This window comes from Tyto alba, unplaced genomic scaffold (assembly GCF_018691265.1).
Source record: "Tyto alba isolate M040663 unplaced genomic scaffold, T.alba_DEE_v4.0 Super-Scaffold_16, whole genome shotgun sequence".
Taxonomy (NCBI): domain Eukaryota; kingdom Metazoa; phylum Chordata; class Aves; order Strigiformes; family Tytonidae; genus Tyto; species Tyto alba.
Window position 1 is genome coordinate 13291356 of NW_024881278.1, and position 24897 is coordinate 13316252.

At 46.2% G+C, this 24897-nt stretch overlaps 1 protein-coding gene across 5 annotated transcripts in view; it reads right to left on the reverse strand.

Annotated features, from left to right (window-relative positions):
- Positions 1 to 6262: 6262 nt before the first annotated feature.
- LOC104361634 (calpain-13) overlaps positions 6263 to 24897 on the reverse strand; it is a 45856-nt gene continuing 27221 nt past the window's right edge. The window contains exons 11-21 of one of the 5 annotated variants that reach the window (XM_032989364.2): positions 24296 to 24456; positions 22678 to 22714; positions 20935 to 20997; positions 19866 to 19923; positions 18715 to 18782; positions 16945 to 17013; positions 15816 to 15894; positions 12801 to 12917; positions 9797 to 9852; positions 8702 to 8754; positions 6263 to 6858 (exon numbers count right to left, since the gene is read on the reverse strand). In XM_032989364.2, coding sequence (XP_032845255.2) covers positions 8728 to 8754; positions 9797 to 9852; positions 12801 to 12917; positions 15816 to 15894; positions 16945 to 17013; positions 18715 to 18782; positions 19866 to 19923; positions 20935 to 20997; positions 22678 to 22714; positions 24296 to 24456 — 735 coding nt within the window. In that variant the 3' untranslated portion in view covers positions 6263 to 6858; positions 8702 to 8727. Of the gene's footprint in view, positions 6859 to 7284; positions 8172 to 8580; positions 8755 to 9796; positions 9853 to 12800; positions 12918 to 15815; positions 15895 to 16944; positions 17014 to 18714; positions 18783 to 19865; positions 19924 to 20934; positions 20998 to 22677; positions 22715 to 24295; positions 24457 to 24897 lie in introns of those variants that run through there. The other 4 variants (XM_032989366.2, XM_032989367.2, XM_032989365.2 and 1 more) reach the window with 4 other exon arrangements.

Consider the following 24897-nt stretch of genomic DNA (forward strand, 5'->3'; position numbering starts at 1 on the left):
CAGTGAAAGGTCTGATGCAAAGCCTGACCACTGCTGTTGGCTTAAGCTGGCATCACTAAGGCTCAGTGTTTCTGACAGACCAGGATCTCAGCATGGTTTTCCTGAGGTCACGCACCTCGTGTCTGGCAGGCAGAGCACAGAAGAGCACGTCCGAGTCCACCATGGCACATTGCTCTCCCTCTGGCTTCCTAAACCCTTCAGCCTGATGTGGAAGGCTTTGGCCGAGGGACCTCCGTGACTGAGATCTGTGGCCTTCAGGTCAGGTGTCCAGTTTGCCTTCTAACTTTGATTTCTGAGGAGCACAGCAGTGTAACTTTGTGCTGGTCGTTACTGATTACTTTTTGCCTTAGAAGTTTGAAACTGTTTGTTTTTTCCAATGGGGTAAAAATATCCCTTGGTTTCATTCAATGTGAAAAGGAAAGCTTTTATGCCAGTGCCTAAGAGAAAAAGAAGATATCTGAGAAAGAAAAATCTGGCACTCACAGCCGCTACTTTCTTTTAACCATTCTTCTTGCCATTCAGTAAAATCAAGACAATCTGACAACTTCAATTTCTTTCCACATCTCCTGTCACCACTGAGCTCTAGAGAATGTGGGAGGCTAGTTTGGGAGGTAAAAAAAAAAAAAAAACCAAAAAACAAACAAGACATGTTAGCAGCTCTATAGATTAATGACTGTGTTTAGGTCTTGCAGATCATACACACCACTAGTAAACAAAGCATCTTGCTGCTCCTTGGTTGGAGGTGTGACTTGTGTCCCTCAGAGATAAAGGGAAGGGGTTCTGGGCCATGAAATGTGTGGCTGATGGAGAAGGCTCACCCCACAGCTGTGCCTCCCAACTTGTCTCTGCTTTTCTCACTGCACTGAGCTGGGAGCAATCATTACAGCCCAATTCCCCTGCACCAGGCAAACAAAACAAATAAGCAGAGGCGAGGGGAGGTGGATATAACACACAGCAGCAGCAGGGAGGAGGCTGTGCTAGCCCTGGGCTTGCTGGCGGGGATGACTCTCCTCCTCTTGCCTCTCCCTTGGCGGCCCTCGGCCCTGCTTGGACCTCAGCAGCTGGAGAAGCTGCTGCCCACCACCACCCACCCGGGAGCTGCCTGCCACCCTGCCGGGGCTCGCTCCTCTCGTCCCACCTGGGGCAGCCGCTTCGATCCGGGGGGGGGTTTGGCGTCCGAGGGAGGAACCATCTCACAGCCCTGGAGACCGTAACAAGTACCTACACCTCCGTGCCTGTAGAGAGCACAGAGGGCACTGAAGGAAGAGGGGGGGGTGTGGTATAGGGGCAAGCTTTCTGTGCCCGCTTGCCCTCAGCTCCTCCAAAACCACTTTTATGGGGGCTTGTCTTCATCCTCACCCCATGAGAATGCTGCTAAATTAGGGAAGCAGGTTGGGGCGCTTTAATGTTAGTTCGGGTGTTTTCTTTTGCGGGGGGTGGGCTGGCGGTGTATACTTTGGTTCACATTTAGTAGGTGAACTTGGCTTGAGAGCCCCTTACCTGAGCTCTAACACCCACAGGGATATGTTCAGCCTCCCCCAGGCCCCGTGAGGGATCATGCATTGCAAGAATTTGGAGGTGGCAGGAGTCTCCATTGCAGTGCCTCGATGCTGCTCCTGCCTCACCTTGTTTCTCTGGCTACTCTCATCTTCTCGAGATTTCCTATTTTATCGTCCAGAGATTTAGATTTTTGATCTCAGGAAAGGCTTGACCTAACCTTTCTCTTGAATATTTCCAAGCTCACAGGATGGGCACAGCCATTCCTCCCACTTTTCACTGCAATCTTCCCACAAATTTTGTATCATGGGAGAGATTTACTCCACTAGGCTGTTGCTCATTCCCTGATTTCAGGCTAGAAGATCATCTGCAATCTGCTTGGCCAACATGCAAAGCCTATGTTATATCACCCTACTGAATACATATTCTACTGAGCAGCAAGTACCCCTCATATGGGTAATAATATTCCCTATCTCTCTCCATGGCAGGTATTTCACCTCAAACTCGGGGAATGCTTCAGGAGATGCATTCATCGACTGCTTGAACAATTCAACCTATGGAGGTGACATGTTTAACCTTCTTGAATACATTGTTTTTAAATACATAACACTCTTTGCACAATAATCTTTCATCTTGCACAGCCAGCCCTGATACAGAGGTGTTTCTGTGGCAGCTTTGCATTTGATGTTGGACAGCATTGAATCTAATGTGAGGTATATAAAGCAAGGAAATAATATTTCCTCGACTGGCAAGCTCTGTGTATTGTTTAATCAGCACCAATTTGTCCCTCGGGAAAGGGACACCGGTTGACTCCCTCAAACCTTTGGGATCCCAGAAGCAGTATAAAATTTCCTCAAGGTGCTACAAAAAGGCTTCTTCCTATGGCATTTTAGGGAACGAGGGCGAGGGAAGGAGCTTGGATTTAAATCTGGGAGTACTTCACCCTGAAGGTGTGAGTGGGCTTCCCGGGGGCCCCGTGAGGAGCAGGTTTCTGCCTGCCAAGCGCTGCCAGCGGCGTGCGAACAGTGAGAGACGGGAGCTGGGGCCAGGGAGCCTCTAGATGTCACTGCCATGCAGCAGAAATGGCCCCCGGTGCCACAGCGGGCTGGGGACACCCGGCCCAGGCACAGCTGGCAGCACAGCTGGCAGCAGGCACCCAGGGCGGCACTGGCCAGCTTGGTGGAGGGCGTTGGGAAACCCCCTCTGAAAAGGCTGGTGTGCTCTCGGTCTGCCTGGTCCCCAGGGCTGACAAAGGGCAGCTATTGCAGGGTGGGACCGGGTGCAAGGGATGTAGCCAAGAATTGCAGGATAAGGAGTAAGGTTTGACAGGTGATAGTGAAATGTTTCAGCTCCAGCTCTGCAGCAAAGAGATCCTCAAGGTAAGTGCTAAGGCTAAGCATGATGATGCCAAATACAGCTGGCAGCCCCCCCACCAGAGCAGCGGTCCCAACATTTGCCTGTGCTCCTGCTGAGCTACCTAAACACAGCAGGGGGTCACTCCTGTTGGGCTTTCCACTTGCCTCCCTGAGTTTGGGGTACCGGGAGAAGGACGGGTACCTCCTTTGGGAAAGGGTCACCATCTCACTGAAGGCAGCAGGGAGAGCTGAGCGCTCCCAGGCATCCACCAAGGCTGCACGCAGGCACGCCAGTCCCTTCTCATTGCACCCTTGCCCAAGAGATGCCTGTGACTCTGCAGCCCACAGTCAGGGCATTTGCTGCAGCTGGCACAGTGGCTCCCTACTTCAAGAACTTAATTGCATTAAGAAACAAAATAAAAATCATTAGTTCATGTAATTAAGTGCAAGAGCCAGTGGGCTGCTCACAGCCAGGGTCAGACCCAGGCATTCCCTCTTCAGCCATGCATGAGGTTATGGAATAATGTGCCTTTTCTTTTTTTTTTTTTTTTTCTTCTTGAAAAGTGTTTTAGTTATTCTGTATAAATTGCAGCAGTTTCTCTGTGAGAGACCTGAGGCACGGCCAAAAGCAGAGAGGGAGGTTCCAGTACTCCAAAACTGGCCACGGACACTCCCAGTCTCCCATACCACAACGGCAGGATGGGTTCACTGAGGGATGGGCATCAAACCCAGAGCCTCTGAGTCTACTGGGAAAGCCTGAATCCAAGCTGCATGCTCTGGGAACAGCTGCAGGATCAGGCCCTGTAGGCAAGACGTGCAAGAGCTTTCTCCTCCGTCCATCCTGAGATGACTTGGGCACGGCCTCTGCCAGGCAGACGCCAGACGTGGGGCCCCTGGGTCTCCGGAGAAGGGCAGTTAACAGCAGGGCTTCAAGATCTACATCCAGAGATTATGCTTGTAGGGTCAGCCGTCACCACTTCTGCACCAAGGTCCTTCTAATGCTAACGGTTGTCTCAGATCCCACCTGATTTCATCAGCTTTTTATCTCACCTTCAAAGCTTGGGAGTTCAGCACCACTAATCTCAGCTGCTTCAGCTTCTGCTTCTTTGCATTGCCTGCTTCTTACCCTCTTGAGGGTTTTAGCATTGTGAAGATTTAAAAATAAAGCATTTGTTTGAGGTTCTTCTCTTCAATTTGTAATAGCAGACCCTCTCAGGGCTTTTCAGACTTGTGTCCCTGAGGACTAGAAACCGATTTTCATCAAAGACATTAGAGATGATATTGTCATAATTGGATGAATCTCAGAGCTCTCACAAATGCCAGAAACCTCACGGGGATCTCACTAACATTTCTAAGCTGGCAACACAGATGAAGGTGCACAGAGGATTTTGATGGGGTACCATCCCCATAAAGTTGGCCTTCACAGCTTAATCAAACAAGGATGAGATGCAGAAGTTTTCCCTCTTGATCTAACACCCCACTGATGCGAGCTGCTTTTGTTTTGAATGTTGGCCCCTGTGTTTGTGAAATGTATTAAGCTTCTTGTTGCTTTTGGAAAGAATAGTCACTGCTGTGTTATGGCCAAATCATTGTTTCTCTCCCTATTGACCCGATCTTTTTTTTCCAGGCTACCAAACACCCTTGACTTTGCTCGTGGGACGGTTAATCAACAAGTCTGTCACAATGATGGATTCCTCCTGAATTGTTGCTTAATTAGCTTGGTTGGAAGTATAAATCAAGTGGAATACCAATTCTTCCAACGCTACAGACGGGCAGCCGCGCTCAGCTTGACAGCGGTGAGTTATTACCTTCTGCCCCGGCGCAGGGCCAGCACGCAGGCGCCTGCCCCCAGGCCCGCGGGGGCCGTAGGGGGGTCCCCGAGCCCCCCGGCTCGCACGCTCGGCAGCCGCCCCGGCGGAGGGTCGGCGTGGCGGGGGGGCCGGGCTGGCGGCGGCCGGCACCAGCGGCGCTGGGCGCGGGCCTGTGGGCGCCCCGCGCGCGAGGAGGGCCGGCAAACCCACGGGGAGACAACCTCCGTGCCGGCGGTGTCTCTCCCCTGGGATGTCTGGTGTCTGCTGATAGCTTTTTAATGAAGAAGCAACATTTTAGTCTGTGGCCCGACTAAGTTATTAGAGACGAGGATCTTCGTCTCATGACAAGCAGAATTGCCTTCCACAGAAAGGCAATTATGCATCGTAACAAAAGGAGAAGTAATACATTGCCTGCAAATTAAGATTTTTAAGACTGATCTTAATGTGCTGATCTTAACAGCTCGGTATTTTTATAGATGGGACTTACGCACAACGAGAATGTATTTAAGCCTGTTGACTTGAACTGAATTTCACAATTTTATCACACGTGGCTTCTGTGTAGCTACAAAGAGCTTGTTCCCAGCAGGCCTGAGCCAACCTGAGCACCCCTGAACTGCATGGTAGGCATCATACAGAAGTACTTCCAGATTTCTACTTACCCTTCTTGAATTCCCAGGCTAAACTAAACAAGCATACTTCTCTGAAACAGATCTACTAATACATCTTCTAAACAAAGCATATTTATTTTTTTCATGGCCACCCTTTTTATTTACCTTCTCCCTTTGCCAGCATTTTCAGAGAGCTCAATTAATGATTTCAAGCGGGATGTGTAAGTCACTCTTCAGAGAAGGAATCGGTTTGTTTAAAAATGACTGAAAAATATTAGAATACTCTAACTTTCCTGATTTCCTTTTCCCCTAATTTTCAGTGAAAGGGTGGGTTCAGTGACCCCACTTGCATAACACCTGCCTACATGAGTAATGCTTTCCAAGCTGCAGAACGAGACACTGCCACAGACAGACCTGGTGGTAACAAAGACACAGGTCCCCTCTTCGTCCTGTGACATAGTTGTTGCTCCAGTGTGTAACGTCTCGCTGCTGAATGAGTAAACCTGTTGCTAGCCTGTGGATGCTCAATGGAAACTTCTGCGGAAGGTCTGGGTGAGGCACGGTGTGAATTGTATTGCCATGGCAACCCTGAACTGCTTTCATCCATCGATGTTTGCATCCTTCTTTTTTGGCATTTTCACAAATAGAATCTTCAGAGTTTTTTTTTTTCCCCGATAGTTGAGTAGAATAGATCACTAGATTTGCTTTTATCACCATAATAAAAAAGTAGGAAAACCGAGTTTGTGTGTGGGCTACAGAAAGGTTACTGTTATTTAGCAGATTTAAGTTAAACTTCTAAGCAGAAATTATATCTGAAGAAGCCCTATATTTTTAAAGACATCAGGACAGAGAAAGAGAGCACGGTTCCTCTAAACTTGCCTCTTCCCAGACAGTCCTGATGTAGAAGCTGGAAATCAGAAAAAAAAAAACAACCAACACTGAACAATCTGTCCTACATCTTTAATATGCCTCTTCATTACAGTAGCAAATAAAATGGAATCCCTGCAGCTGACAAATTCAAACATGAACAAGACTTGTTTTCTTTTTTATTTATTAATAAAAAGTTTAAAAATAATCACAAAGCTTCTGGTGTTATTTATGAATTTTGACTAATTTCTTCAACCTTTTTCTGACATCTAGAAATGGCACACAAGCAAATTAAGAAATAATTCAAATAAACCTGTGTCTTAATATTTTGTTACCTACGTGATAGACACTCCTTCAACACAAAAGGCCTGATTCTATTCTTACTTGCAATGGAGTTAATGGATCTGTTCCTGACTTCTGTGCATTAACCAGGAGAACCAGCCGTATTATTTACAGGAAGATGAGAGGAGATTACAGTCAGCACTTCCAGTTTACCCAGACCACTATGTACTACAAGCTTGCCCATGGATATCTCTCATTATCTTCTCTTCTCTCTCCAAAGTAACTCCAGTTTGCCTGAAAAGGACTCTTCATCCCAACATCTGAGTGCCATCAAGCATGAACAAATATCCATAGAAAACCAGGCTTCGCTCCTTCACAGAGGTTTTTGGAGAACCCCATGAGTGGCTCTTGTCTGGGATGGCCTTGGGCTGTATCCTGCTGAGGAGCAGAAAAGCCATCTAAAGCAGAGGCAAAGAGACTCACACAGACATCTGGAGGTCAGTCTTTAGAAATCACTAATGAGAATATTTTTTCCGACAGAAATTTTTCAACAAAAGCCATGTGTGTTTTCCCACATTGCTCATAGTTTGTTAGGCTCTGGTTTAAAGAGTTTCAGTCCTCTGAGGGACCTGTGCTTTGACTGCCCAGTCTCTGGCTGCAAGTGGCTGCTAAATTGCTCAAGTGAACTGCTTACGAACACCCTACGGGCAGAATTTCATTCAAAACTGGTAAGTGAAAATTATGATTAATTATATATTTGCAGAAGTTATGATCAGTTTATGAATGATTCATGAAAGGAAAGAAGAAGACTAAATAGACTATGAATATCATTTGCAAGCAATAATTTAAGCAACTTCATCTCCAGTGAAGTGAGGTCCTCCTAGTCTCTTATTTACCTAACGATAGTCTGCAGTGCAAGGGGTGGGTGCTGTGCTGTGAATAATCTGTTTCTGTGCATCAACACATCGAAAACCAGCTTTGCTGTGACAAAGGGAGGGTGTGCTGTCCAAAGGTCTCCGAAAGCAAAGGGCATATTTTCAAACAAATAACTGTGCAAACAGAGCTCAGAGGGGTGAAGGCGTCACAGCGTTGAGTGGTGAAGCCCAGCTCCTGCCGCAGATGGACTCACTCGATGCAATCAGGAGCCAAGACAGAGCAGTAACTGGGCACGAGTGCTGCCCTGGAGCCAGGGGTGAAAGACGTGGAGCCGTCCCTGTCCTGGGTCTGAATCTGCCATGCTTTCTCCCTGGAGGAGTGTAATTTACACCCTGATTATATATCTCCCCTTTCAACTTCTCTCCAAAGCTGGCACCCAATGTCAACTGCCTTAAGAAACAGGATGTGAGATACCAGAGATGCTATTCGTGTATTATTTATTATTGTAATTCCTGTCTATAGGAAGGCTCATCTGGATGCAGTCCCTGGATTTCAGTGAGGGTCCTGCTTTTTGTTTTTTTTTTCACGCTATTTTTGAACTGGGTTGATAAGGAAAGTGTGTGATTTTGCCCAGGGATGCTCCGTGAGTTCCTGGGGTCAACTGCAAAACAAAGGCAGGAGCCTGCTGGTCCTCCACTGCACATTTTCTCTAAGGATTGGGTTTCCTCCCCATTTTCTCCTCAGTGCCAAATGTCTGGGACGGTTTATGGATGTGTAAGCAGGACAAGTTTTGTAAGAAAAGTTCTTCAGGAGAACTAAGTAGCAAAATTGGAAAGTCCAGGTAAACTTCAGGGCAAAAAAGCATCTCTCCAGGCCTGACATAGAGAGATCAAACATCAAATGAAGCACAAGGTAGGGTCTGTTGCTCAAAGGTAAACTAAATCACATAATTCAGTTAAAATGTGAAATCAGAATGAGCAAGAAATCTAAGTGACCTCATATCCCCAACTTCTCCTTGGCTTTACATTTGCTGCAGCTATGAACATATGCAGGAGTAATTGCATCCCTCAGAAGGAGACAAAAAAGACAAGTTCTGCTAGCTGATCAACCGAAAATGTATTACCTCAGGTGGGAACGGGGGCAAGTGACTAACTGACCCACTGGTGCTTTGAGCAACTGTAAGACCATCAACAATTCCCCAGAAAAAAACAGCCCAAAGTCCAACTCCCTTTGCAGCCCCACTCCAGCCCCGCTCATGCTACAGTTCTCACCTTTCTCTTTCTCTCAAAACCAGTCAACCCCAGGATGAGCTTTCTGTAAGGCCCCCACTCATATTCACTGTAGCCACTGGAAGGTCACCCACACCTTTCCTCTCGGTATGTATAGTACTAAGGAGATCTCTTACCAGTCACATTGAGCTCTGACATCTCTTTAAGTATACATGACCAGAGTCAGCCACTGGAAAAAGAAGAGGTGCATTTAGATAGTGATGTTACAGCAAGTCTTCAGACATGTGTCTCAGTACCTTCAGGCTGTGCCCCAATGTCCTGCACAGGACAGTTAAGGGGTTTTGGAACGGCATTTTTCCCTTATTCCAATTCAGACCCAGAAATACTTTCCATACGTTGCCTTCCACGATAAATTATCGCAGCAGCTGCAGCAGGAACAATTGCTGGGAAAGGATGGCACCTGCATGACTGCAAGTGGAAGGGATAGCAGGCTCTGGGAATGTCGTTATCCTACAGACTACCCCTAAAAACAGGTTCAGGGCCTCTGCTTGGAAACTGCTCAGCTCTTGGTGCAAAGCAGATTTAATGAACTACAAGCCACTGAACTAACCACAGAATGTAAACAGGAGCCAAAAAGATTGTAAAAGGCTTTTTTTTAAAAAAAAAAATCTTTTTAAACACTGTGTTGTCAAATAATAGTCCCCAGACTGATAAAATGCAGTGCTCAGGCATATCACCATGGAGCACAGCAGGATTTTTGCTTCAGACTAGCTGATAAAAAGCTTGATGTATCCCCGTTCAGCTAGCTATCCTTCAGGCTGTGCTTTTAAGACAAACAGCAGCAGCAAGCATTTGTCTGCTATTTCCTTCTTAAAACCGAGATGTTTTGCAATTCAGAATTAACAGATGGGGCAGTAAGAAATGAGGGCATGGATTTTTTTTTTTTTTGTCACTTTCTCAAAGTCACTTTGAGCAATGATTCCAGCAACAACAAGCTGGCATCAGTAAGGGAAGACGCTGCGCTTTGGATGTGGATGGCCAGCACTGAGCTGTGCTCGCCCTGGCAAGGCTGAGTCCCTGCAGCCAGGGAACCCCAGGGAAATACCTCCCGCCCATGACACGCATCCAGCCAGGCAAAACCCTCACCACTGTTGGCGTCAGAGGCAGAACCCCTATCAATATACATCACACATCATCTTCAACTTCACCCTCCTGCTAACATACTCAGCGGTCCCACTTTGGACCTGGAGAGAAGGATGGACCATTCTTACCTCCATTGTTGTCATCGAAATTTGTGATCTGCCCTCTGTCAAGTTTTGAAATGCATCTAGGGAGAACAAAGAAAATGTTATTTCGTGAGGAGGAAGCAAGAATGCAACTCAGACATAAGGCTATGGCAGCTGAGAAGCAGAGCTGCAATCCTGGCGCTGGGATACTCTGCCTGGCTGAGGTGTCCACCCGCACTGTCCTGCCTAGCCACATCTCATTTCTGTGCTGGGTAACCTCTCTGCCTTGGCCCTTGGATCACAGCCTGGGAAGGCATCCCGAGCGCAGGGCCAGAGTTTGGCAAAAGTGTAGGGACAGGGAGTGCTCAGTGTGACTGCTTTCATGTCCTCTCATAATTTGTTTCAATTGTACCTCCCGTCTGAAGACTGACTGGAGAATGGTGAACTAATGAAACACATCTTCCCACAGGGAAACGTTCTGCTGGTCCTCTTCCATCCTCCCCGGCAGTGAGTGATCACAGTGTGCCTTAAAGAAAGTGATTCTCTTGAAGTCATTAGTATGCCTTGCAAGCTTTTTCCAGGGAATATAAATGCAGATGCTGCTGTTATTCAGCTAGAGTTTGAAATTAACATTGCTGAAAGTTTCCTGACAGAACACTTTGCCATCAGAAAATTTAAATCCATTCAAATATTGATATTCTATGTGCACATTTATATTGCAGTTTGTCTAGGAGAAATGTTCAAACCCAAGTGTTTGGATAAAGTCAAAACACAGTATTTTGAGTTCTTTTTATTTATTTTGAAATTACTTTTCTCCTAGACATGTGCTGTTATAAACAGTAATAAAAAGTTGAGACAAATTTAAGTCTTATCCTTGAATGACACATTTCTCCAGAAGCCTGTTTCTCACCCTGAATGGAAAAGCCATTGTAAGATCATGAAAGCTGTCCAGCTTTAGACAAAAGTGCAAGGCTGCTGGGAGAGTGTAGGAATGGGGCACAAGGGCATGTTGCTCATCTGCCCCTTCGGAGGCAACCGGAGCTACCTGTATTATCCAGAGCAGACAGAAAGCAGAGGCAAACTAACAGGATGAAGCACACCCAGCCTGTGCTGCTCTGAAGAAGGGCACAGCACGAGGGAATCCTCAGGTTGTGTGCAGCCCCTTGACAAGGTTGTATCCACAGGGCTGGGCTTGCACCCAGCAGTCTTTTTAGGAACAAATGGCAGTGCTGGAATTGTCTCCTCTGGGCAGAGGTAAGTGCTCCTTTACTGCTTCATTAACTCCAGTTAAACAGAGTTTGCAAAGAAGCTGCTGCTTTTGGTTTGGGTCTCATCTCTAGCTATCTTGAAAGAACAGTAATGATTTTATGGGACAGATTTTACCCTCCCTGCTGCACTTAGATCATCGTAAAGGTGGACTGACTTTTATTCCCATTTGGCACCCTTAACTTCTCCTGTAACAATCTTATTCACAATGATTTGAAAAGTTTGAGAAATGTATGCCACATTAAACCCTCTGTAAAGTGAAAACTGAAAGAGTTGAAAGCATTTTGTAAGATGCTCATTACAGACAGCAATGAAACTTTTAGAGATTCCTTTCGACGTGAATGTAAAGGAGTTGTCCTTACACTGGTACTTAAAATGTAAGAGGATCTTTTTTAAGATTAAAAAAAAATACCATGGTGTTGATTTTTCATCTACAGCAAGTGACGTATATAATCACAAAAAATGGGTGTTTACAAGTTATCTGTTTTTTAATTAAAGCAATAAAATCTGGACACGCTCAGACTTTCTGAGCTGGTTCTGCTTTGTACTCCCTTGAAATGGGATTTTAGGCCGTGTCATCTGGGCGGATCCGCTGACCACTGTTGGCCCATAAAACATCAGTGGTAAAAACACATGGGAAAAAGTGAACACTCATTTCCATGCACCGTTGAAACCCAGCTCATTCCTAAAATGAACTAAATTGCTGTAGCAATGTTCTAGCACAAGGGTCACAATTGCTGGGTTTGTTTAACTACCAGTATTTCCAATCAAAATGCTTATTATTAGAGTAGGAAAAAGTATGTTTTTGTAAAACAGAATTCCATTTACTTTCAGGCAAAGACTTATTTACAGACACTCCCTCCTTGCAACTACCAGACAATAGCTAGATGCAACACATGGAGTGGGTTTGTTTATCCACTGAAAAGGATCTCAGACCTTCTCCTTACCAAAAAACTGAGAGAACTTTACTGAAGTTGGTGAGAAAAATCATCTCTCAAGTTTAAAAAAAAAAAAAAAAAAAAAAAAAAGCACCTCCCTTGCTGCGATTTAGACTTCTCTGACTTTTAAGCAAAAGAGAAAGCCTTCCTTTTGAGATGCGTTGCCTCATTCCTTTTCACTAGGCATGAATGCAGGCAGTCTCTCCCCAGTGACACCAGTGGCAATGCTCCACACCACCCTGGGGAAAGCTCTGCTGTGGACCAGGATGCTCAAGCTTGTGTGGAAGGGCACCAGCACAAGGACACATCCTGCTTTTAGAAAATGAGTCTTAGTGTATAGGGGCTCTGAGGACAAGCCTGCAGAAGCCAGGCTAAATCCATGCAGCAAAAAAAGGATTGGCAGCTGCAGAAGCTCTGGATATACATTACCATCAACCCTCAGCAGGGAAAACCACAGGGCAGCGCTGCGCCGCTGCAGCCCGCTGGCACTCTGATGAGCTCTGATGGGAAACTGGGGGGCGACCTGCCTTCTGGCCCCTCTCGGCGAGGCCATCGCTGTATGCCCAGCTGCTGCTTTCTCTCAGCACTAAACTCCTCTCTACCAGCCAGTTGTTCCTGTGGGCAGGAGATAAACCTGGCTTCTGGCAAACAGGCTGCCCAAAGGGATGTCTGGACCATGCCTGGACTTTGGGCAGGTTTGATATTTCCAAGCTACACTGTTAGACGTGTATTATCGTGCCTAGCATCGTGTCCCTTGCCTCCTGCCGCTGCCCCCAGTCTGGCTTTGCAAGCTCCCCTGCTGCCACGTCCCCTGCCCGACGCCAGGCCCCGGCGCTGAGACTCACGGGTCATGGTTTCAAGGCGTAGCATGCAGCACACGAAGTCAGAGAAGCCGATTCTCCGGGCAGCATCGCCGTACCGCAAGGTCATCAGGCACAGGAGCTGCTCGTTAGCGGCCAGACCTACGGAGAGAAGAGAAATGACAGCACTGTGGACACGCTGCGGGATGATGGACCGGCTCCGATGGCTTTGGGCACCCTGCAGAGAAGCTGGGGCCCACCCTCATCCCCCCCCCCCCCGTCATGCCAGGTCTCTGCATCCCTGGATGGCAGCTTGCCTTTCCCCAGCTTTGGGCGTAAGAGTCGGGGTGGTGGAAAATCAAAGTTACTCAAATTATGGCTTGGGTCAGCAAGCAGGAAACACTGAGCTAACCAATCTGGTGTTATCTTGCTTTGCCTTATTAGATTTTATTTTCGATAAGAAAGGGTGATTTTCTTTGGCTCATAACTGTTGAAGTCTGAGTGTAGCATTTACAATACCACTGGTGCTTTCTGCTAAACAGGGCCATACCACACAGTCATGCTATTATGCAGTGTAGCAAGCCTAGGATTCTTAATTTTTACATTTTCTCTTATATTAGAAAATGGTGAAGGGTGCATTTCTGTTTTATTAGGTGATTATTCAGTATTTGTGTCACAGTCTGTTCGGATGGAAATTGGTATTCAGTTGAATGAACAAAAATTGCCTTTTAGAATGATTCTTTTATTAGTTAAATAAAACTACCTTAAATGTGCTGTCTACATAAGAAGAAGGATTTAAATATATTTTGCACTAAAAGCTGATTTGCTAAACAAATGAGAATTTTTCTACAGACCACTGGACTGATAGCTTCCGTTTCATGCATTTTCTGGGACGTCAGAAAAGTCTCATTTGCTCACCCCTAGTTTTTAGTGGCTCAGCTGGAAGAGAAGTAACTTTTTCGCTTTTTCAACCAGCTCTAAACTTTTCAGTTTTACACAAAATCATCATGGAGCTAAATTAGTTGAACAAGCTGAAAAGAAGGAAATATTTTTTCTACACATATGTAGGGGGAGATACATCCAATGGAGGTGGGTTAGTATGTTGACAAACTCTGGTTGTATGAGTCTAGTTGGAGAAGGTAACCAGCAGGAGGAAGACACACAATACTGAATATTTAAATAATGGAAATACATTTGGGATTAAGAAACATTTCAGAAGAAGATAATCCCAATTTTGGATTTTTTTCCTAGGTTGAAAAATTAGTAATTAAAAAAAAAAAATCTAATTAATGAAATTTCTTCTTTGATTCTGTTTTTAAACCACTGCCAAGAACCACTGTGGTAGTGAGCAATGAATTCTATCTCATTTTTAACCTTTTGAAGGCAGTAGGAATTCAATCAAGGTCTCTCTGGAGAGCAGATTCCAGCAAGCATTGCAGTGCTGCTTACAAGATACTATAATCATCTTACACTAGTAAAAGGGCGACAATTTGGCACGGTCTGTCTGGGATATACTTGCTCTGAAATCTGCTCACCTGGCAATGTCTCTCAATTAACCCCATCAACAAGACTGAAGTGTTGGTTCTCTCTATTCCCACGACGTCTCAGGTATGCCCTGTTGTTTATTTGTGAGGTTACTCCCCACACCTTTTGTCTGCTGGATTCCTCACTCTGGTTTTAGTCAAGTTTTAAAAGACAGACTTTATGTTTCCTGATTTTTTAAATTATTTTTATGCATTTCATATTGCCAGTGAGGAGTTTGTAAATACACCAGGCCAGTGCTCCTGCATTTCAGGGCAACACTGCTGTTCATGCAGCTAGCCTACTTTACTCTGGCAGAAAACTTGACCCATCATTATTATCCTCTGAAGCATTAGCACAACAATGAAAATTAAGCACACACTTCCGTGTTTTGCTGGGGAAAGCACTGAACACTTCAGGGAACATCTGGCTAGGAGCTATATCTAAATACATTAGTGCCATTCCCAGAGGTAGCATCATCCTCCCAAATGCTTCCTGGGGCTGTCCACTCCTTCCTGCTTAAAAGCCAGATTCACACACAGCTGTCTGGCTCAAACGGTGGCAAGAATAAGCTTATAATTTTCTTCACCTACCCCCCCTCGGAACTTCTTCTAGCATAACTTGTATTGAATTTGCCATTTAACAGTGTCTTTTAATCCCTTCCAATAGTTGCACTGTCGCAACTGCCAGGACTTCTCAATGTACGTCTTTCCTCCCAGTTTTAGCGCCTTTCTTAAAGGATGGATCTGGCAGCTTCTCCTCTGACATTTGGCACACTAGTGCTGCACTGCTCAGGCAGATGCCAATGCTCTGCCCAGCTCTCAGCAACAAAAAAATTACACGTGCATCCCCTGAGCTGATGGCTTCCACAGATAGCAATTCTGCACCGGGTTCCTTCTGGGGACAACACCCCCTAAAGCTCCAGGTAGCCAAATGGGAGTTTCTCTACCATACGATTACAAGAGGATTGCTGTCTCAGAGCTGTATTTCATGCACAAAATCTCTGAAGAGATGACCCAGCTAAAATGCTTCACTCGTATGAAGGGGTCCCATGCGCTCACTGCAAGTTTCAGCATTCGTGTAGCCAACAGAGGTCAGTGCAAACTAAATAAATGTTGGTGTGTCTTCCCCTTATAGACTCGATCACCGCCCTGGAGAGAAACTGCAGGAACCGGGGCAAGTGCAAGCATCGACTGTTCCTTACTCCTTTCCTCTGCTGGATGGTTTGTCCATGACCTGGACAGACCATGGATAAGCTAGTCTGCAGGCTCTGGCCAGTGCTGTGCTTCCCTCTGCAGTGTTACCTCTCTTCTGGCTCCCCAACTGCAGTGCAAAGGGTTTCTCCCTGAAATGAGCTTTCTGTCTCAGTGTCCTAAAACAACGCAGACCTCTGAGCAGAGCTGTGACCTAACTGGCATCTCTGTGCAATCCAAATTGCTTTCTCTCTGAAGCTCCTTTTCCTTTCCTCTCTCTTTTTCACCCTTTCCTTCACTGCTACAGGGAGAAGCAAGGGAGCTGCTCAACACCTATGGATGTAACCTGCTGATTGTACCGCACTCTTCAGTTCAGACACATCAAGAAATCCAGAATGATTTCTGTCTTCCTTGCTGAAGATATCCTAAAAAACAGTGTAAAGGTAGTTTTCAAGACCATATCAGCATTCCCCAAATTTATTACTACATTTAATTATGTAGGATGCTTTCCTTCCCTCCTTAATAAATAGGCTGTAAGGAAGTTCAACAGATGAGATGGGGTGACCATGACACAGGAGACCCATTCCCAGAAGGCTCAGACAGCATGTTACTGTGTAAGAAATCCCACAGTTTTGGGTAGGTGGAAGCCTTTTTGCTCAGTCTCCCTGGTTTATGTGTGCAGGCAGCAATGGGAATACTCACACCTCCACTAACAAAAAGACATTGTCTAGAACAGCCTTGAAACCCCAGAAGCTACACCTGCAGTGCTGTCAGTGGGAAGAGCACCATTGCTAGATGGGGAACTGGCACCCCATGTCCTAGGTGGCCTCAGACCAACCTCAAGAGGGATGAAACACAATAGAGCCAACCCTGAGGCTTCAGGAAACCTCCCCATCCTGCACCAAGACTGAGGGAGAATGACCTGACACAGAGAAGCTGCCATGCATACCCTGGATCTGAATTTAGGTGAGACCCTAAATACAAAGCTACTGTCCTCACTGCTTCCAGACCTAATGCTTATCCCAGAGCAGAGATATTTCTCCCAGATAAATTTTCATCAGATCCTACGCATTTCCTACAGCAATGAGGAAGAGATGTTTTTCAGACAACTCTGTTCAAGAGCTCATTTCAGCTTAGAAAGCTTTTTAAAAAATTGGCAGTGGTGGCACACAAACAGAGATTTCCATCAAATTTTGAGCCTAATTGGCCTTCCTACATTTTCCCATGTTTTCCTCAATATTCCCTGCACTAGAAAAGCCTTGGCTGCTCGTTTGGAGCACTTTAACACACCACTGCTCCCTGAGCTCTTAACCTTGGGATGAGAGGATAGCAATCTGACCCACTAAGCAAGCAACCTTTGCCATGTTCCCCCCAGCCCCCACCCAGTGCTTTGATATCACAGAGCATCTGCACTCTGCTGATGAAAAGCCCAAGAGTACAGTATAGGCAGAGAAGAGAGAGCAGCCCCCATGTACCATGTACTTAGTGAGACTTCGCCAGAGGCGCCCGAACTCCTGCAGTGTGAGTCGTCCGTTTGAGTTGAGCTGTGCATTTAGTTAAGAATTGAACAGTAATGAGAGCTAAACCTGGCTGTCTTCATTCTCGAGGATGCTGCCTTCACATAGAAACAGACATAAGATCCAGTCTCTTCTGTCCGTTACTTTGTGTTGAGAAAGCCAAGAGCTTTTCTGCTCTCAATTATGTTTAGAGTTAAGTTCACCTTCTCTGGCACGTTGTATAGCTGCTCATACCTGTGCTCACAAACAACAAAAGGTTTCTATTTATACAGTGCCCTTAACCACAAGGGAACCTGCAGTGATCGCTTCAGCTGACATTTAGCCACGGAGCACAGAGGACCCTGTGGATGAACACGACCCCATGCTCCAGGCCACGTGTGCACATTTCCTTGCCTCTGTGCATGAGGCAGCACAGCATTAGCTCCAGCTGGATCCTCCTGGAGGAAGGGGCACTGAAGGGGCCAAGAGCACAAGGAGCTGATCCTGAAGCCTGCTGTCAGAAGGCAGCAGCAGCCTTTGAGCCACGAGTGTGCCCCACGTGAGAAAATACTTCCCCATCATGACTTGCAAGAGCTGAGGGGTGTCAGCAGACATCCCCCAGGGATGCTCAAAGGACTATGCCCAAAGGATCTGCTCCCCTCCGTACATCATCTAGGAGTCCTGGGCAGATATGCAGCACCTCACCTAATGAATCTGGGATGGTGAAAAATCCCTGAAAAGGAAAACCCATTGCCAGTGAAACATAAGCACGCAAGTGCCACTGCCATGAAATCTGAGTGAAAAAAGCTGATCCTATATTTGCAGGCCAGGATAGGTCACACTGTACATGGGTTATATGCAGCCCAGAGAATGAAAAATCCATCTTGAATCAGAGCAGAGCAGTGGCTTCGTCAGTTCTTTGCACATGCCATGCATTCACAGTGCCCACTTAGCCCAGGAGCAGATTTGGAAAGGGGGAAAAGTCTTTTACTGTCTAGATGCAGAAAGCTGGAAAGAGAGAGGGACTTCTGGTCATTCTTATTCATTCCCTGGCAGTTTGTAAAGGCCTGAAAATGCCTCAAAGTTGTTTCAAGGCATGGAAGAAAATAGACAGTGAGCAAGCCATGGGAAGAAAACACATGGAGGAGAATTTATGTTTTCATCAAGGAGCCCTCTTGTTCTACAACAGCCAGCAATGTATTTCCAGTGCTGTCTTGTTAACAGTAAAAAGACTGCGTGATCCATCTAAATAGGGAAGGTACACTGGAAAGGATGAACAGCCTGCCAGGCAAGTGCCTGTGATTAAGCAGTGACAGTGCCTCTCATCCTAACACCAGCTTTGCTGGAAGTGCTAGCAGCCTGCTCGAGCTCCCATCACAGGCCAACATGGTCGCAGCTGTGATGTAAGACCCAAGCTATGCCTGAGATACATGTTGCTTCCTCGCTTTGGGCTCTGTCTGAGATCTGCACCTAAGGGTGAAGCTTAGATAAAGGCCCTGGGCCTTGCAAAGAGGAAAATGAGAGCAAAGAGTTAGTTGGTAGTAGAAGGTTGACCCTCACCTTTCAGCAGACACACCAGCGCCAGGGCGTGCATGGCAAAGTCCTGCACAGACTCTGGGACAGTTATTTATTGAGGACTGTGGCTAATATTTACTTGCAAGTTCTCACAGCGGGACATTCAGCTCAGCCATAACTCAAGACAAGGATGGGCAGCACTGGGGAAGTTTATTGCTTCTGCTGAAAGGATACATCCATCAGAGCTAAAATGCCTCTGCACGAATCGAAGTTGAATCTTCCTCCCAGGCTGGTCATTTCATCTGCGAGGATTGACAAAACAGAAGGAATTAGTGAGAGCAAAGGGGTGGCAGAGGCATCAGGTCACCATTCAGAGGGAAGAGGGATACCAGTCTGAATGCTCACGGAGCTAAAAAGCCCCATATCTGGCTCAGTTCTCAAACAGCAGCAGGAAGTGCTAGGATGTGGTCCACTGAGGGAGTCTGATGCATCTCAGACATCCCTATTGCTCCCTTCCCCAAGGACACGTGCCCTGTTTGGGTTCACAGTGTTCACTGTGCTACTCTGCACAGTATCTGCCCACATACCTGCCCTGATGGAAACCTTTCCCTCTTGAAATAAGGTTAAGGGAAATGGCAGTGCCAAGAAAGGACATTTAGGCTGAACTAGTTAGTCCTAAGGGCATTCTGAACCTTGCGCATGACTGAGTTGGTTTGAGCTCCCTGACTGTGCCCCTGCCTCATGCTAGTTTTGAGGTGGGCAGGTAAGGAAGGCTGGGAAATGCTGAAAGCCAGCTCAAGGCCTCTGCAGAGGAACAATGCAGGCCAGGGCTGAACTGGGAGAAACTAGGTGACAGTGAGGAGCATGGCAAACACAGCTCCCTGGGGCACTCTCTCACTGGTGCAGCCCAGCCAGGGACTGAGTTCCTGCTGCAATTGGTGAGGCACAGAGCAGGAAGGGATGCTCATGGGGGATGAAGGGACATCCAGGAGAAAGGCAGCATGGAGTAGGGTAGGTCTGTGAAGCAGAGGCTATTCCTTGGCAGAACTGGGAGGGAGAGAGGAGGGTGAAATTTGGCTGTCAAGCAGATGCACAACTTTGCTGATGATCATGCATTAAAGAGTCTGTTAGCATCTGGTCTGGGTTGCATAGCCTTCTTCATGTGAACATTACTTTGATTTTCTTTAAAAAATAAAACCAAACTGTGGTGTACGTAAAGGAACCCTGGTGGAGGTACTTCTCATTCTTCAAGATCCAGCAGTGCAGTAAGCCACACTGAGGATTTTCTGAGAACCATCCGGACACCACTAAATCCTCTGTCTAATTTACACTAGGCTAAGGATAGGGAAGCACCAAAGACATTAACTGGGTTGTAAGAGCTTTACCTTGCAGGATCACTTCATTAAGGAGTTGTTGCAGCTGCGAAGCATCAATAGCTGAGCCCTAATGCAGAATAGAATGCAAAGAAAGGCCTGTGAGCGTAAAGCTTTATCCTGTGCCACTTCTGCCTGAAACGTCTTTACTCATGCACTGCAACAACCAAGAAGAACCTCTGCTTATATCAGAGGAGCAGCAGCACCCCCTCGGGAGCGTAACAACCCCCCCCACGCTGCCAGGCCACTCTTTGTCCTTCCCCACAAGAGTCTTCAGGGGAGTTATAGGCACTCCCATCACCGTGGGGCACCTTCACGGGAACCCTTGCTGACTTCAGCAGCCCCTAGCTAGGGCGATGCCAGCGGGCAGGCACACCAGGCAGCTGGGTGAGCGAGCTGGGAGTGCAGGCGCTCTGAGCCACCCATGGGTGAACCTGACTGCCTCCCTCCCGAGAACACTCAGGGCATTCAGCGTGGCAGACTGTGTTCATTTTCACCTTCATGCATTGATACAACTATTAACTGCAAGAGGTCCATTGCGCAAAGACTTTTGGCAGTGATACTTTTTCCTCTTGACTAAGTTGAGGAGTTCTTTATAACAGTTTATTAAACCATTAAAAGCATCTCCTGTGAACACACAGAGTTTGGCTCTGAAAGAGCAGGAATCAATTACTCAAATGCTGGCTGATGTGTGGTTTCCAAATGCTGTGAAGGCAAATGGAAACGATGTTGATGAGAGGGGGGAATACCCAAGGCTTTCTAATTGCTTTCAGTAAATAAACAAACTAAAGACAAAAAAAAAAAAAAGTACACATGCAAGCCCATCACCAGCACAACCACAGATCTCCAATTCTCCACTGATACATGGGGCTAGCCAATCTATCCCAGCTCAATGTCCCATTTTTCTGGGGGTTTTGGTAGGTCAATCAATACTGTTTTCAGGGTATACACTTGAGGATGGAGCTACACTTCCAAAAAACATTTTTCTAAACAGATTTGTATCAACATCATAGACTAGTTTTTCTTTTTGTAAGTCCACGTGCCATTTTTATTTTTCAGCAAGATGCTTTAGATAGGATACCTGCTTAGCGTATCTTAGGAAGACAGCCTTATAGGAGTTGTCCTGGTTCTCTCCTGGTACATCCTACATCAAAGACAAAGTAAACATATAAATAATTCAGTTATGAAACAACTGGAGGCATGTATGCAGATCCAAACAGTACTTTAGAGAGGGCAGAGAATGTACAGTATAGGCTGCAGTTTTAACACTCCTAAAGTAAAGTGGACTAGGAGTGAGGAACAGCTGTTGCAATGAAGGAAGAAGCATAGTTTGGATGTTATCTCTTAGCATAACCAGGAAGGAGCAGCTCAGGGCCTGAGGAAGACAGCAGAACACATCCAGGGTGAAGTTCAGCATGCCATTGCATGAGAATAGAGATACAAATCCTGATCCTTATTGATGGCCCCTAGTTGAAGCCACTGGCTTAGGGCAGGTGAAGATTCATGTGAACCAAGAAAATAGAGCAGTAGTTGACTTTTCCATTCTCTTGTACCTTCTCAAGCCCAAGGCAGGCTTGACTGTACCTGAGCAATTGTAATTCAATGGTTAAGTGACTTTTTTCAACCCTTCACTGAGATCCACCAGGCACTAAGAGGAACTATCATTAACATTATAAAGTTTCCCAAAAAAATCTAAGCTTAAGCCCCAATGCCTTCAGCTCTGTGTGAGATAATTCACACTAGTGAAGCCCAAATACCTGAACAAGAACAGAAATTGTGGGTACCATCATTCATCAAAGTCAAAACACTGGCTAACAGCAACAGCCAAGTAAACTGACAGCTTGTCAATGGAAAGAGATAATAACCCACCATTTACACTACCTCTCTAATGGGGCTTAATTGTGGGCTGGAAAAAGAATCACAAGGAAAGGACTCTGTTTTCTGTTCTTCTGAAGCAGCTTTACACCTTTGGCTTCCAAGACCTGAGCTGAGTTTGCACTGCTATAAATAGCAGCCTCTCAGCAGCAGGATTTTGCAAGCAACCAGTGAGACAGCAGCATGGACTGGAACAGCTCTGGCAATCTGCACAGTTCACAGTGAGGAAGTCCAGCAATAGATGGTTGATGAACAGGTTGAAATGTGGGTAGATCTAGAGGCACAATCAGTTTTGAAGTGTAATTTCCCTTATGTCTCTGAAGATACCCCGATGATCAGAATAAATCTGGTTTGGGCCTCACCTCTATGGGCTCCTGTGCTTTATAGGGTGCAAGCACTTAAACGAAGCCATTCCCATGAGGAAGGCACATATGACCCTACTCTCAGTTGTGAGGTCTCTTTAAAAGAGGTCAAACTCCAGCTGCGATTTTTTCATCAAAGTTTCACCCTCTCTCCTCCTTAGATATATAACAATTTTACAGACATTGCAAGAATTCAGTCTCTTTGAAATGCTCTTCCCCTAGCTGTATTTGGTTGGTCAAAGTGTTAAAGGTGGCAAGGTGAAAAGGACAGATGGACAGGATGACAGAGGGACAGTGTAAGATTTGTTTCCTTCAAAAATCAGTCTCTGAGAGAGGCATACGTGAAGAGGAAGGGCTTCATTATCACTCCTGTCTCTCCAGAGGGTTACCCCAGGCAGGTCACCTGTTCTCCCAGCAAGGTCACAGGGTCCCAGATTCGAACTCTGGGACAGGTACTGGATGGTGAAAGGATGGAAGAGCAGAGAGGTGTCTGGTATGTAGTGAAGGAGGAAGAGGAGTCAGTAGAGGTGGCTACTGAACAGTCAGCTTGCTGGAACCATTCACTATATCAGTTTTCAAAGACTCACCATCGGCAGCACTGGGCTGGGTGGGAAGTTTGAGTTCCTAGAAAAGAGTTACAAGAGTCAAACTGGGAGAAAACGGGCCTTTTCAGAGCACTGATCTGCAGATGTGGCAGAAGGCAGGCACCAACAGGAGCACTCACCCAGCCCGGGGCCCCACAAGATGCTCAGCACCCACACCACCCAGCCTGCCCCGGTTCAGTCAAGCCTGTTGCACCAGTCCTGAGTCCTTCTGTGCAAGCAGACATGAGCATGATCCTCTGGCTGCTCTGGGGCCACTGCCTTCCCTGAGCCAATCCTGCTGGCACATGCAGCAGAGAAAGGGTAATTTGTCTCACTCTGAGCATGCCAGGACTAACCTCACCACACAGAAGACAGGGCTGCCCTGCGTTGAGCCACATAAAGTTTTCACCTGCTCTTTCTTTGCCTACTTTAATAATCAGGAATAAAAACAGCATCTGGGCTATTCAACAGCAACATCTTTTAAATGTCTGCAGACTGCCTGAAACCGAGATGGGGTCACCATTCCTTCTGAGACTCAGTAGCAACATTCAGTACTTGAGTTTTGCTTTTGGTAGAGAAACTAGGCAAGCCAGATGCTATTTTTATAGCATCTGCACTATTATACTGGTGAGTGCTGCAGAGACCCATAGGAAGGGGATCCCCATGCTTGACCTAGCTCAGGAAGGTATGTGAAGGTCAGAGGCTCTCCTGGAAAGTGCCACCTCCCCAGCCTGAGCCATCTTGTGCACGACTCACCATGCTGAAGGCAGTTCAGCCCAAAGCACAGACTTCTCATGTTTGTTTTCTGTAATTAAGGAGGTGCCTTGGTTGGTTCTAGACTATTTTTGCCAGGGGCCAAAGTCTAGAAGGCAATCTCACTGTTAAGATATGGGCCTATGAAGTAAGATCTGCAATCACCTCCACTATAAAGCTTGCTGAAGGAAAGCCACTGCACATATGATGATTGAAGGTCATTTGGTAAGGCTGAATGCTAGGGCTTGCTCTTTACGTAAAGCACACCTAAGTATTTAGGTGAAAATGTGGTAACAGCTGCCTTTGCATGAACTAAGATACAATTTTACCACTAAAATTATCTTCAAGGCCCTTCTCATGCTCACAGGGAGCCCTATCAGCCTGTCTGTGAGATGGCTGGGTGAAAGGATCAAGGTTTCACTGTTCTTGTTTGCATCATTAGGTCCTGCTCTGAGCAGAATGGGACCTGATCTGTCCGGCGTCCAGCCGGCATAACATAAGCAGCTACATAACAGCTCTTAAGGAAAACAAGCTCTCAGTCCTCCTTTCAGTAAAGAGAGATTTTGCCACAATTGGGGGCAGGGGGCATATCTCACAATTATTGCTCACTTGTGTGGCTCTTTGTACCAAATCTGAGACCCTTGGTGGCTGCAGATGAGCTGTTGCCCTCTTCTGCAGTGGTCACCACTATGCATCTGACCATACATCTGATCCCTCTCAACATGGTGCTTAACACTCAGCTGTGTGATCCCAACATGCTTCTAGAGTATGTTAAAAGCAAATTGCCACATTAGTTTTCTTGACATTAAATTGTTAAATCTTGGTACACTGTGAGTCTGGGGTCTTTAAGGAGTATTTATCACCTTACTTGTTGTAGTCTTGACTCTTTGTGAAAATTCGTAAGAGAAATTCAAATTCTTGGTCCTCTGTTGTAGCAGGAACAACAGCATAGGTTCCTGGGCTCAAGATAAAGTATTTGGTCACGTCTCGAGTCGGAATAAACTTGTGTTTCAGAACTTTGGAGTTCTCCTAAAAGAAAAATATAGCTGGTTATCTCCCCTTCATGTCAGGAACCAAAGTAAATCACAGCAGTCTTGCATTCCCACAGTTCTCTAAATATACTCTGCATTTAACATGCCTTAATCTCCCCAGTGGCATAAAAAGCCCATCCAGGTGACATCAAGGACACATCAGAAATGCACAAGGGTGCAAGAACTGAAAGAAACAGAAGCCAAAAAGAATCTAAGTGGATTTGAAGAGAACTTCAATTAACATTAATCAAACTGGAGTTCATGAAGAAATCAAGGCTGAATACTCCTACTAAAACTTCCCTGAGATCTAGCATGACTCAGAGTGGTCAGAGAACTCACTAAGCGTCTCACCCAGATGACAATACTTCAAGAATCATAATGTAAACCTTCCAGCAAGTGTCATAAGAAAACAAATATTCCGATCTTTCTCCTATTATTC